Source organism: Lates calcarifer, linkage group LG4 (genome assembly GCF_001640805.2).
Source record: "Lates calcarifer isolate ASB-BC8 linkage group LG4, TLL_Latcal_v3, whole genome shotgun sequence".
Taxonomy (NCBI): domain Eukaryota; kingdom Metazoa; phylum Chordata; class Actinopteri; family Centropomidae; genus Lates; species Lates calcarifer.
The window spans coordinates 75,072-89,384 of record NC_066836.1 but is presented as its reverse complement, the minus strand read 5'-3'; the positions used below and the strand labels follow the sequence as shown (position 1 = coordinate 89,384).

Genomic DNA, 14,313 nt, shown 5'->3' with positions numbered 1-14,313 from the left:
TGTTTGGCCTCATCAATGCTTTAAACATGCTCTAAGATATTATTTTATTTATTATTTAGTGTTTTTTTTTAATGTGATGCATTTTAAAAAGACTTCACAATAAATATTTAGGTCTTTTGAGGATAATATTCCTGGCCTTATTTATGTTAATTTAATTAACAAAATGTTTTTGGTTTTATATTAAGTGAGAGATTTACTTTATTTCATAGCTGATTTAGCTTTAAAGCTGTAAAAGGCATTTTTAAATGTTATTTTAATTAACATTTAGGCATGTGATTTAAAAAAAATATTGCTTAAGATTAATTTTTTGTACTAAATCAAAAGTTTAACTTGAGAAAAGTTAATAATATTGCTTGTAACAAAATTACAGCAATTTAGTTTATTTAGCTTATTATACGTAATAATAAATATTAGGTTTTCCCAAATGAAAAAAAATTGTAACAAAGTAAAAAATGGTGTATGGTCTTTATAATAAATAATCTTGTTACTTTGTGTGAATGTAAATTTTTGTCTTTGGCTAAATGAAAAGTTTGATTAATATTTAATCAAGATTTACGGTTTGATCAAATCAGAAATATAACTTGAGAAAAACTAATAAATTCAGGTGTAACAAATTAGAGCAATTTAGTCCAAAGTATCATTTTTTCAGTGTACATATGTGTGTGATTGTGAGTGTAGTTTGTGTGGGTGAATTTGACCTTGTGTTTCCTCTTGCACATAAAACCAAGGGCATAGATGAGTCCACAGCCTGAGAATTTATGAACCCACAATTTGAGACTGTGAAAACACTGAATACAGTGACAAGAAAAAGTAAGTGAGCTTTTTGGAATTTCATGGTTTTCTGCATTAATTTGTCATAAAATGTGATCTGATCTTAATCTAAGTCAAGGGTATTGACAAATACAATGTGCCTAAAATAATAATAGTAGTAGTAATAGTGCTAGTGGAAAAAGTATGTGAACCCTTGAATTAATGACCTCAAAAAAGCTAATTGGAGTCAGGTGTTAGCATACCTGGAGTCTTGTTAAGAAAATGAGTTTGGAGGTGTGGACTAGAGCTACTTTGATAAAAAACCACTCAAACATACGCTTACGTGAACCATGCCTCGCCAAAAAGAGCTTTCAGAGGATCTATGATCAAGAATTGTTGATTTACATAAAGCTGGAAAGGGTTATAATTAAGTAATTTCATTAAGTAAGTAATTTCAAAGACCAGTCTACAGTTAGGCAAACAATCTACAAATGGAGACATTTTGGGACTGTGACTACTCTACCGAGAAGTGGGCGCCCGGTCAAAATGACCCCAAGAGCACAACGAAGATTCATCAATGAGGTAAAGAAACAACCCCGAGTGACAGCCATAGATTTGAAGGCGTCATTGAGCTGCCTAACATCTGTGTTCATGAGTCTACAGTACGTAAAACATTGAACAAGCAGGGTGCCCATGGCAGGACACCACAAAGGAAGCCACTGCTTACTAAAAAGAACATTGTTGCACGCCTGAAGTTTGCAAAAGAGCATATTGACACTCCACAGCGGTATTGGCAAAATATTTTGTGGACTGATGAAACTAAGATTGAACTATTTGGAAAGAACACGCAGCACTACACCTGGCATAAAAAGGGCACTGCATATCATCATGAAAACATCATCCCAACCGTAAAGTATGGTGGAGGAAACATCATGATTTGGGCCTGCTTTGCTGCATCAGGGCCTGGCCAGCTTGCAATCATTGAAGGGAAGATGAATTCCCAAGTGCATCAAAAAAATCTTCAGGATAATGTGAGAATGTCTGTACGTCAGCTGAAACTCTGTAGAAGTTGGGTGATGCAACAGGACAATGATCCAAAACACCGGAGCAAGTCCACAACAGAATGACTTCAGAAAAACAAAATCCGCCTTTTGGAGTGGCCAAGTCAGAGCCCAGACCTCAATCCAATAGAGATGTTATGGAATGACTTGAAGAGAGTCATACACCAGATGTCCAAATATAGCAGTTCTGCCAGGAAGAATGGGCTAAAATTCCTCCTGAACGATGTGCAGGTCTGATCCACAGCTACAGGAAGCGCCTCGTTGAGGTTATTGCTACCAAGGGGGGGGGGGGTCAACCAGCGATTAATTCCAAGGGTTCACTTACTTTTTCCACCACCATTTTGAATGTTGAATGAGTGTATTCAATAAAGACATGAAAGATTTTTTTTTTAAATTTGTTATTATTTTAGGAACATTATATTTGTCAATACCCTTTAATTAATGCAGAAAAGGTTCACATACTTTTTCTTGCCACTGTCCTTGAGATGACTCAGGTGTCATAATCCCTGTCTGAGCAACTGACCATTCACTAATGAAGACCATGAGATGCTACTAAAAGCAGCAGAAGATGTAGTAATTATTTTGTCATGTTACTATTTGCAATGTCAGCCATGAACTTTCCTGTACAACAGCCACAGTTTCATAGCAACAGTGATGGCTTGTTTGCTTTCTTGCCAAGAGTTAGATGTTAAGTGTTATGTATTAAGTGTAAACACTAAGCTAAAGTTACCAGCTAGCTTAGCAAAGACTGGACATAGCCTTTGTTGCTAGCCTGGTTCTGTCTGGCTACCAGTACCTTTGAAGTGCACCATTTAAGACATCATAGTTTTCTGGTCAAAATTATTGGCACGCATGATTTTTAAATGGACAATTTAGAATATCTTCAGACATACATGCAAATGAACTAATTTTGTATAAACAGTATGTTTGACAACAACAATGAATAAATAATTTCATATTTTGAAATAAAAAGTACAAACGTAACATATATGCCTGACACAATTATTGGCATCCTTCAGATATATTTCAGATTAGTTCATCAAATAAAATAAAAACAGATAAGACTCATCTGTGCTACCTTCAGTGGCCACATGACCTGAATTAACCAATGAATGATGCTTTTACTGCCTAATAAGGGGCCGACTGTTTTCAGTTACTTTTGCATTTTATTAAAATACTCAGGTTATACAAAATCGTTTTATTTGCATTTATTTCTGGAGATATTCTAAATTATGTATTTTACATTTCAGGGATGCCAATAACTTTGACCAGCACTGTATGATGTGTTAATTCAGAATGAGAATCAGAATCAGAAACACTTTATTTATCCCTGGGAAATTGTTGCGTTGCAGTGCTCCAATTCACATATACAATTAAAACAGATACAATAAAGTAGTAACAAAATAATAATAATAATAGTAATAATATAACCCCCAATCCTAAACTATAAAGATATGGAAATATAAAAATATACCCCACCAGTAATAAAACAGTATGTACATATTTAGTGTTTATGTGCTATTTACATTTGTACAGCATAGTTAACTGGCTATTGCACATGGGTGAAGAAAAGTGTCCAGGGATCAATCAATTGGATGGCATGGCCACCACAGACTCATAAAATATCCTCAGCATAGTCCAGCAGATGTTGAAGAACCTCAGCCGTCTCAGGAAATAGAGACAGCTTTGGCCCTTCCTGTAGAGAGTGTCAGTGTTTTTGGTCCAGTCCAGTTTATTGTCCAAGTACACCCCTAGGTACTTGTACTCCTCCACAATATCTATGTTGACCCCACAGATGGAAACAGGGTTCACTGGAACCCTAGTTCTCCTCATGTCCACCACTAGTTCCTAAGTCTTTGGTACGTTGAGTTGCAGATGGTTCTGCTCACACTTAGTGACAAAGTTGTCCACCACAGCCCTGTACTCAGTCTCCTCACCCTTGCTGATACATCCAACTACTGCAGAGTCATCAGAACACTTCTGAAGGTGGCAGGTCCTTGGAGCCACTGGGACGCGGCATCTTCGGCACAGCAACAAGGCATGACATCTTCCACTGCATGGGCACCCTCTGAAGACTCAGGCTCAGGCTGAAGACACGATGAAGCACTCCTCATAGCTGGTGAGCACAGACTTTTAGAACCCTGGGGATCACACCATCCAGCCTGCAGATTTGCCTGCTGGAGTCTCTTCAGCTGTCTCCTGGCATGATCAGGAGGGGACAGGTGGGGGAGGGGTAGAGGTGTTGTGTTGGAGAGTGCAGTCAGCATGAGGGCCCAGGGAGGTGGTGTGAGGGGGGTCAGCACAGGACGATGAAGGGCTGTGAGAAGGGGGAGGGACAGAGAGAGGAGTAGACACTGATTGCAGACCGGCAGCAGAAGAGTGTGGGGGGGTGAGCTGGGATCACAGTATCAAATCTGCTAAAAAAAAAAAAAAAAAAAAAAAAAGGTTCAGCTTGTTCTCCCAGTCTCCACACTGCCTTCAACTCCTCTACTGCTGGTTGGTCTGAAACCAATGATGGTCCTCATAACACTCCAGACATCTCTCATGTTGTCCACTCCAGCTTCCTCCTGTACTTCTCTTTGGCCTCCTTGATGTTCCTTTTCAGCTCCCTCTGGATTGTTTGCACCTCCTCCCTGTTGCCAGCTCTGAAAGCCCTCTTTTTGTTATTCAGGCTGGCTTTGATGTCCTTAGTTACCCATGGCTTGTTATTTGGGTAACAAAGGACAGTCTCTGTTGGGAAATTTGGTGTCAACACAGAAGTTGATGTAGTCCGTGATGCACTCTGTGAGCCCATCAATGTCCTTTCCATGCAGCTCACAGAGTGTCTGCCAGTCTGTCACCTCAAAGCAGCCCTGCAGTGTCTCATGAGCCTCTTCTGACCATCTCCTTATGGTCCTTGTGGTCACAGGCTGCTTCTTCATGAAGGGCACATAGCAGGGGCAGAGGTGAATCAGGTTGTGATCTCATCTTCCAAGTGGGGGGAGGGGAGGAGAGCTGTATATATCCTTAACGTTTGCATACAGCAGGTCAATAGTTCTCTCCTCTCTGGTGAGAGGAATACTAGGGGAATGTGGGCAGTGCAGTGTCCATAGTTATGTGGTGGAATTCATCCGAGATAGCAATGAATGTACTCTGGTGTTGAGTCTGTAACTGGGCTATGGCGGAGTGAATGGTGTCACTTGATGACGTCGGGTTGGCAGAGGGGGGAATATAAACTGCTACAATGATGACCTATAAGAACTCCCTGGGCAGATAATATGGTTGCAGTCCAACAGCACAGAGTTCAATGTCCGGGCCACAAAAACTCCCCTTGATGGTGATGTGAGTGGGGTTGCACCATCAGTTGTTCACTAGAACGGGAAGCCCCCCTCCTTTATGCTTACCACTCTTGGTGCAGTCTCTGAGGGCCCGTACTGTGTGAAAGCCCTCGATGGAAACGTCATCAGGAATATTCTGGTCTGGCTATGTCTCAGTGAAGCACATCAGGCTACATTCCTAATACTCCTTCTGACTACGGGCTAGCGCTGTCAGCTCATCCATTTTGTTAGCCAGGCACCTCACATTCCCCATGATGAGAGAGGGGAGACACGGCTTAAATCTCCTCTTTTCTGTAATCCCCCGTTGTCTCACCCTGTCCCTCCTCTGTTTCTTACCCCCTCTGCATCCTGTGTGTGTTTTTCTCCAGACTTCTACTGGCACCTCTGCTGGTCTGGCCGCTAGGCTGACCGGCCTTGGGTCAATCAACTGAGCCCTGGAGTAAACAATCTGAGCGGCGTGGAGTTGTTGCGCTGCGGTAACGGAAAGTAACTCTCATAACAAGCATATTCAAATTGAGTTTTTAAATAAAATAGCTTAACGTAAAAATGTTTAAAGATAGAAAAATTGAACAAAAATTGAAAAAATTTTAAAGTTAGACAGGAGCGGCCGCAACAGGCTGCACACGAGTTGATGCATGCGCACAGATGTATTCATAAGCTTCAAAGGTGCTGGAAGCCAGACAGAGCCACACTTGCAGCAAAGACTATTTCCAGGCCTAAGCTAACCAGCTGCTAGCTGTAGCTTACTGTACTATGTACTTGAAATTCAGATGTGCCAATAATTTTGACACGTAAAAGTGACCCGTTTGACAGGTGGATTGCCAGACACAGTAACTTCTGGAGTCTCTGCTGGTTGCAATGAATCTTATGGCAACTGAGATAATAAAGTGGTTCCATAATGTAACTTTTTTCCTGTCAAAAGGTCAAAGTTTCAGATGTACAAAGGAGAATCTGTTTGGTTGTAATATGTTAAAGAGAAATTCTGTGTCCAAGCAAAGTCATGCTAACTTCATGTTAACTTCGTGATAACTTCATACTCGCCCCCTCTGTTGCAGAGATCAGGAAACAAATTCAGCCAAAACAAAGTTTATCTGCACAAGCAGGGTAAGGTTCCTTAAGCTTTCTACACAAACACCTGTTTCTGAGTTTAACTGAAAAATTAGCCACCTGTACTAGCTATTGTAGCTAGCTGCATAGCTACTTCCTGAGCCACTTGCTGGCTAGCCAAACTAGGTACCTACTCATCACACACACACACACACACACACACACACACACACACACACACACACACACACACACACACACAATCTCTCAGATGTTTCCTCTAACACTAGCCATGTTGATGCTTACTGCTCTTTCATCAGTCCAGCACAAGCAGTGGTGGTGGGCAGAGTATATTCATAGATACAGAATTTCTCAATGAGTAAATAAATGTAGATGTGCTTCCAGCCCTTTTTCAGATTTTTAAACCACTTTTTTTAAAGACCACTTCCTCCCTCCAACTGCTGCATACCTCTCAGACTTAAGCCTCTCCACTGTTCTTTGAAATGCCCCACCTTCCCATCTCAGTTGTGGTATTCCACAAAGGTCTATACTTGCCCCTTTATTATTTTCAGTCTATTTGCTCCCCCTAGGTCATGTCCACATACACTGTTGGATGTCTCAGAACTTCCTTCAATTAATCAAAAATAAACAAATTATCTTGTTCGGCCTGTACAGTTCCAGTTAGCTGGCTCTCTGTCAGCTAATGAGATTTGAATTGCAAAATCCCTGGGTGTTTTGATTCTGAACTTTATTTTGATGCTAAAACAACAAGGGTTACAGCCTCACTTTATGTACCTTAGAAACATTTCAAAGATGTTTTTATGCAATCAAGATCGCAACAGAGTCTGTAATGCCTTGTCTCTTCACATTCAGATTACTGCAAGAGCCTTTACTCATGTCTCAGCCAAAGCTCACTAGATCGTCTGCAGTTGGCGCAGAACACAGCTGCTGGACTTATTACTGTGGTTTTAGCTCAGATCTCACTGTTAACTTTCAAAGCTCTTCATTCCCTGTCACCAAGCTATTTCACGGAGCTCCTAATCTCTTATGTGCCAGATTGTAACCCATGGTCCACTGACATGGCCCCTTCTGGTTGTACCTAAGTCTAGGTTGTTAACCAAGGCTGATTGTGCCTTTGCTATCAAAGCCCCCAGACTTTGGGACAGCCTGTCTGTGGATATGAGGTTAGCTAGCTTACTAGACTTAAGTAGCTTTAAGACAGCAGCTACGTGCACCTGTATTTATGGGTTTTGCCCACAAGAGACAGTGCGTGGCCAACGCAGTTGACTAGATGGTGAACAAATTAAGCATATAGCCACTGAAGAGCCAGATATTTTTCTCAGGTGCAGGTGGTAACCACAGCAGAGACCAAGAACACGACTCAAAGAGAGTAAATATTGGATGTACATTTGTCAAGAGGTACCACAAACAACCTTCAAAAATGTTGGATCAACACATCTCCAAAAAAAAACTTAACATTAGAACTTTCATGAAGGCATGATTTAATGCAGGACGGTTGTTTTTGACTACAGTAGTTTTAGCTAGGTGTTCCTAATAAATTGACAACTGAGCATATGTTTTGTGCTGCTGAGTCCTCTCATGCCATATTTTGTGTTGGTTTCAGTTATTTTCTATTTGTGAGAAAGCCTCTTCAAAGCAAGTATAAAACTTTGCTTCTGAAGCAGAAATAAGCAAAAATGTCGCCTCAGTGGGGTTCAGCTCTCAAATTAAGCAGGACCACAGGAGTTCAGGTGGGTTGAATCTGAAAAGTGTGGTTGTGGGCTGGGTTCAGGTCTCAGTTCTAGACTTGGACAGAACTGCAAGTCTCTGGTGATTTAGCACATTAGAAGCTAGGGAAGTAGTGGCAAAAAAACTGTCTGCTAAGGACATTCAAGACAACAGTGTGCTACCTACCTGGATTACCTTTTGTTTATGGCTCATGTTGACTGCAAATGCTCATCATAGGGACTTCTTTCTACAGTATGTTGACTCAGAGACATGCATTTGAGACAATATATGTAAAATTCAAACCTGAATTTTTTTTGGCTGCTTGGGGGCAGTGGAAAATTGTGAACAACACTGATGTATCATAACCATTTAAGTTGACAGGTAGTAAACAGTTATGAATTTCTACATCCAGTATTTACAGTGCACAGTAATTTAGAGTCGTTTCTTTGGCCACTTAATCAAAACACTTGCCTGCTGCAGTCAAAAGAAGATACTATGACAGTGGTGAGAGCACAGCTGTAGATTCAGGTGAACATTCTGTGTGGATCACTATGAGTATACACTTTTCACAGTATCAACACAGTATATTTGATACACTTTAGTTTAAAATATCAGTTATAGCTGCTTTAATTTTTTAAAGAAACTTCTTGCTCCTATATATAAGCTGTTGTGCCAGCAGGTTCAAAATAGATCAGACTTATCACCATTTTCTTTTAATATAAACAGTCTTTGCTTGGACACATACAGACATCTCTGTCTATATTAAAGTGTGAGTGCCTCAGATGGCACTGAGTCAGTCTTGCCAGATGTTTTAAACCACTGTTGTACTGTAACTTTATGTAAATGTAATCATATGTTTTATAGGTCATGAATGAGTCATCAGTTGAAATACAGCATTAAAGTTACCCTGTACCTACCGTTGTACAGAATCTGGTGGTGGGGAGCTACCTCCTCCTCTGCTGGCCTCTGATGCCCATCCCTGCTGGGGGAACCACTGTTACACCTCCCCTTGCTGTGCTGACAGTGATAGTGGTGCCGTATAGACTCTGGACTCCCCAAAATCACCCGCACTTTTTGCAGGTGCTCAGGTGTCCCAAATGCTGCCCCGGGATTCCCGCGGCTCAACCCCACTGTCTTAACCTGCCGGTGTCTCTGACTCAGCTCTGGGGTGGAATTGGCTGTCCCCTTGCTTGAGCCTGGTGCCTGTCCTGACAGTAATAGCTGTTTCTGGGCTAGTAGGTCAGAGCTGCAGGGTTTGAGGTGGGAGTTGTATGGTAGCCTGGTGGGAGACTTGCTGTGTTTCTCTGGGCTATGTCCCCGAAGCCTATGAGGGTCAAGGTTAGTGAGGGACCCTTCACGGGGCCTGCAGGACTGGGGGAAGGTGTGGTACTCTGAGGTGGAGCTGTGCCCTCTGCCTGTTGATTCACACACATCTCCTGGTTTCAGTGGTTGCTCCAAGGAAACACAGCTCGATCCAGATCCAGGGTCTGTGCTAGAGCCCAGGGGAGGGGGTTTGTGGTGGGGGTTATCAGAGCTATTTGTGCTTCCTGCGCTAGAGGTGCTGCTCCCATCACCAACATCTCGCAAAAGGCCAGGTACTGGGACGCCTCCACCCAGCTGAGACAAGCTGCTCTGACTGTCTATGGAACTCCTGTAGCTGGAGCCAACCTGCCCACCTGTACTACTGCCCCCCACCCCAGCCACAGCCCTCTCCTCCTCCAACATGAGGCACACGTCCTTGAGCTCCAGGTTCTCCCTGATGACCTCCATCTGCTGCTGCTCCAGCTCACTCAGCTTCTGCAGGTAAATAGCCACCTCCTTCCTCATCAAGCCAGCGCTGTAGCGGCCCAGACGCTGCCACTCCCGCAACACCCGCTTCTCCTTCTGCCTGTCATCATCTAGGAAGCAACACAGGTCCCGCAGCTCCTGGTTGTCCTCTTGCAGTTTCTGGTTTATATCCTGGTTTACACACACATACAGACACACACACCAAGAGCAATTCAGTGGGGGATAACATGCACATGCCTGTTGGAATTGATCATTTGGTGAGTGAGGGAGATTTAAAACATTCCACAACCAAAGATATTCTGTTTTATGATGATATAAAATACATTTTGGGTAAAATCCTCACACTGGAGAAGCTGGAACATTCTCTGCATGTTTGTTTAAAAAATGAAAATATTAACGGCAAAAATAGTTGGAATTTCATTTTCTGTCAATAACCTAATCATTCCTCTACAATTATTTCAGCTCTATGTAAAGTTACCACACTCACTCATTGAGCATTTTATTAGGAGCACCATATTAACGCTCTATCATTCCTCCCTTTGCTCTCACAACAGCCTCAGTTTTTCATGCCATGGATTCAGCAAGCTGTACAACATCAACCTCTGTACAACATGCCAAAGGTTCTGCTGCTGTTCATCTGTCCATCTGCTGCCTTAGCAATAATCCATATACATCAGACCAGGCTACGTGTTTCCAGTCTTCAACTGGCCAGTTTTGGTGAGCCTGCATCCACTTTAGCTTCAGATTTCTCTTCTTTTCTGACAGGAGTGGAACCTAACGTGGTCTGAAGCTGTTGTAGTCCATCCATCTCAAGGTTGAAGGTGTTGTCCACTCTGTAATATTTGTTTTTGCTCAGCACAGTTGTAAAGAGTGGTTATTTGAGTAACTGTAGCCTTTCTGTCAGCTCCATTCTCTGACCTCTCTCATTAACATAGTGTTTCCCTCCACAGAACTGCTTCACACTAGATGGGTTTTGTTTTTGGCTCCATTCTGGGTAAAAATTTAGAGACTGTCATGTGTGAAAATCCCAGGAGATCAGCAGTTTCAGAAATACTCAATTCACAGTCACAGTCAATGTCACTGAGATCACATTTTCTCCCCACTCTGATGTTTGGTGTGAACATTAATTGAAGCTCCTGATATCTGCAAGACTATACGCTGCGCTGCTACCACAGGATTGGCTGATTGGATAACTGAATGAATAAGCAGGTGGACGGGTGTTCCTAATAAAATGATTAGTGAGTGCAATGTACAGCTGTATACTCTTCCTGAATTCTGTGTATCCCACGTGCAGCGGGTTTTTCATTCCTGATTATTTGAATTATCATGTCTCGTGCACAGCTCTACCTCACCATGGTCATTAATCTCGGTATAAAACCCCAGGGGACCAGACAGGACCTGGCTCTCCAGGTCCCCCACCCATCTCACCTTCAAACTCCGTATCTCGTTCAGATGCTGCTGGAGTCTCCGGTTCACCTCCCGCATCAGATTGCCGTGCTCTACGATGACGCCCCTCTTCTCCGCCTCTGTCCTCCTGAGCCGCCGCACCAGCTCCTCTTTGTCCCACTGGAGCAGCTCCTCGTCGTGGATTTTGGAGATGTCCTTCGCCGTACTCTCTGCGTGTTTGGACAGCTGCGGCTGCTGTTGTGCGCCTTTCTCCATCCTTCTCAGCTCCGGTGGAGGTTGGTAGGCACGAAGTACAGTGTTTGATAAATTTCACAGATCAAGACACCAAATAAAACCCACAAATACAAAATCTGATCCAGAGGATACTCAGGTTCCCCCGCCCCCCATTCCTATATCTGAGGAATTACACCGCTTTCATCGTGGCTCTACCTCTCTCCCACGCCCAGGCTGCAGCTCCGACACCCACCCGGTCTCTGCTGCTATATCCTCGCTGCTTGAGCATCAGTGTAGTTGCTGCCATGCTCTCCGGCTGAGCCCTCGGCCGGCTGAGCGGGGGGGATTTATCTCCAGCTGCATGCCGGTCGCTTTGCGCACTAACGCTGTCCGACCGACAGGAAGGAGGACAGGAGGAAGAGGAGGAGCAGAAGGAGGACTGCAAGGAGAGACTGCAGGTGCACATCCACTTAGCCAGCACGATAAGGTGCGTTCATGTGATCACTCTCTGTTGTGGTTCCTGCATATACCCTCTGCTGCCGCCTCTTTGTCTTGTAGCGCCATCTGCTGCAGCGGCAACGTTACTACACAGTTCTTGCTCATGGTGATATTTCCTTCATTTTTTTAGTTTAGTTTATAATGGCGGGAGGGGGGTTAATGCTAGGAATAATAAATGTTGTGTTTCCTTTTTTAATTATTATTTTTTGGGGGAATGTGAACTCATTAAAAATACTATTGGTGGTGGAAGTATTTAGATCATTAAAATGTGTCAACACCGCAGTGTAATCAATATACTCCATTACAAGTCAGCGTTTCCCTTTAATTACTGAGACTGTGTCGGGCCCAAACGAGACTATGGCGGCCCGCCACAGTCTCATTTGACCAATATATAATTTAATTAAATGTAAACAGTGTTTCACCATCTTTCATCTCTGTCAGTCTCCCCGTTGTACTCGGTCTCTCTGTCGCGCCCCAGTGAGCGAGCGAGCGGCTGCATCTGGCGCGATCCAGCGAGACACCGTATCTGAGCACGGCATTTGAAGATGGCTTGAAGTACGGTAAGCTTAGACAACTGAGTGTTTATGTTTTTGGGGCGCCCGGTATAGAGAGTATTAAGTTAACGGAGCAGTATGTGTTGCTGCCCGATCTCACTGCGCCAGTCAACTTCTAACATAAACTAAGGCTAACTGTCCGCTCGCCGTGATGCTAATTTTCGCTATGTTAATACAGGTCTTTTACAGTTGTTACAGTTGTTCTACTTCGAGATGATGTAGCCTACACACCGACAGAGACCGGTGGCTGTACCGGACTAGAGACCAACCGAGAGATTTATTAGGTTACGTTATTTAATAATCAATATAAATGAGAGTGAGTTTTTGGTCCTAAGTGTTTATCGAGCATGTCACTGTTCACAAAATCAACATCTAGTTTGCCCTTACAAAATAAAGTTTGTGAAGTGTCTCCTTGAAGCAGACCTGCTGACCGTGACAGTGCTGCCTTCCCGAGGGTCTCCATCAATGGGCCAAGCCCAGATGCATTCAATTTCCGGAGAGCACTAGAACAGTTTTTCACCAAACCAAGAAAAATCTAATGCAAAAATGCAGGATGCAAAGTCTGTCAATAGCATGTCAATGTTCTTTGTTCATTGTTTTGTTTGAAAGTTTGGAAGAATGATTGTTCACATGTTAAATTTCATATGCTCTGAATGAATAAATAAATGAATGACTTTGTGTCATTGTGTTTTTTTCAAGATTCAATTTCATTCTGATATATGCCTTCATAAATTCTTGTGTATGTTATCAACCTGTTATGTTCATATACAGCAAGTTTGAGAATTATATTACATTCAGTGGTCTCAAAGTGCACCAAATAGATACATCTGGCTGTAAAATGTACACATACACCCACACCAAGGGCCCCAGACCCTCCCACCACAGTCTCCTAAAAATCTGCAATCTTCCTTTATTCATTGGAACGAGTGTTCTAGTCACGTGATTATATCGTCACCATGTTGCTATAACCAAATTAACCTGCAGGTGTCAGTGTTTCATGGTTCTGTTGATGACGATGTTACTTCTAATGAACAACTCTGCCTCTTTGACATGAATGCACCCACAGCCTGAAGAAAACCCAGAGTTCCCTGAGTCAGTTGATAACCAGCTTCACCAGGTTCTCCAGGACAGACAGTGGTAGGTTTAGTGAAGCCAGATAATGAAAAGATATCCTGAGTATGTTGAACATGATTTGTAGTACATGCCTCTGCACTAAAGCACTGCGTCACAGTATTACCATATTATCACACAAGGGGCAAAGAGCTGCAACACTTCATTAACTATAATTTAAAATGAATTTTAAATCATACTTTTTGCAATATAGCACAAAGTGCAGATGTGTGAGAAAGGCAGACAGTTAAAGCTGCTCAGTGCATGATGCCATCAATTTAGCAGCTAAAAGTCACTCTAATTTAGTCATTTCACAACTATAAAACCCTGCATAATGACCTATTATTGTAATATGTGGTATATATATGAATACACTTGAAATAATTTTCTTCATATTTGTGTTTTCAACTGGAGCTCCGTGGGTACTGTGATGGTCCCTGGCTGCTGCATTCAGACCCTGGCCTTCACTGATCTGAGCCTAAGCTCTGTTCTAAAGTCTTTAATTTCTGCCAATTTAGTGTCAGAACTCAGAGTCATTCATCAATCAGTGTTATAATAACTTCAGTTCAGACACTCATAGCTCTTGATCAAGATTAGGAAAAGATCATGGTTTTGGTTTGATACAGAAAAAGTCTGCTGTGACTTCAGATACCAGACATAATGTGAACACTTAACCAAAACCACAATGTGTTTCTTACTTTAGCCAGTGGTTTGGTGCCTCAACCTAAACACAAACCAGAGTCTGACTGTGAACCCAAACCCCTGGAGTTACAGTTGCATTATAGGGCCATTATTCACCCTTTCCACCTCCCTGCAACTCTGGATAAATATACCTCTTCA

General features: G+C 42.6%; 1 protein-coding gene across 1 annotated transcript in view; it reads right to left on the bottom strand.

Moving 5' to 3' along the window:
• LOC108895310 (coiled-coil domain-containing protein 85A) overlaps positions 1-13,022 on the bottom strand; it is a 38,067-nt gene extending 25,045 nt beyond the window's left edge. The window contains exons 1-2 of the mRNA XM_018694049.2: positions 11,120-13,022; positions 8,821-9,862 (exon numbers count right to left, since the gene is read on the bottom strand). Of these exons, the coding sequence (XP_018549565.1) occupies positions 8,821-9,862; positions 11,120-11,353 (1,276 nt within the window). The 5' untranslated portion in view covers positions 11,354-13,022. The remainder of the gene's footprint in view (positions 1-8,820; positions 9,863-11,119) is intronic.
• Positions 13,023-14,313: the final 1,291 nt, after the last annotated feature.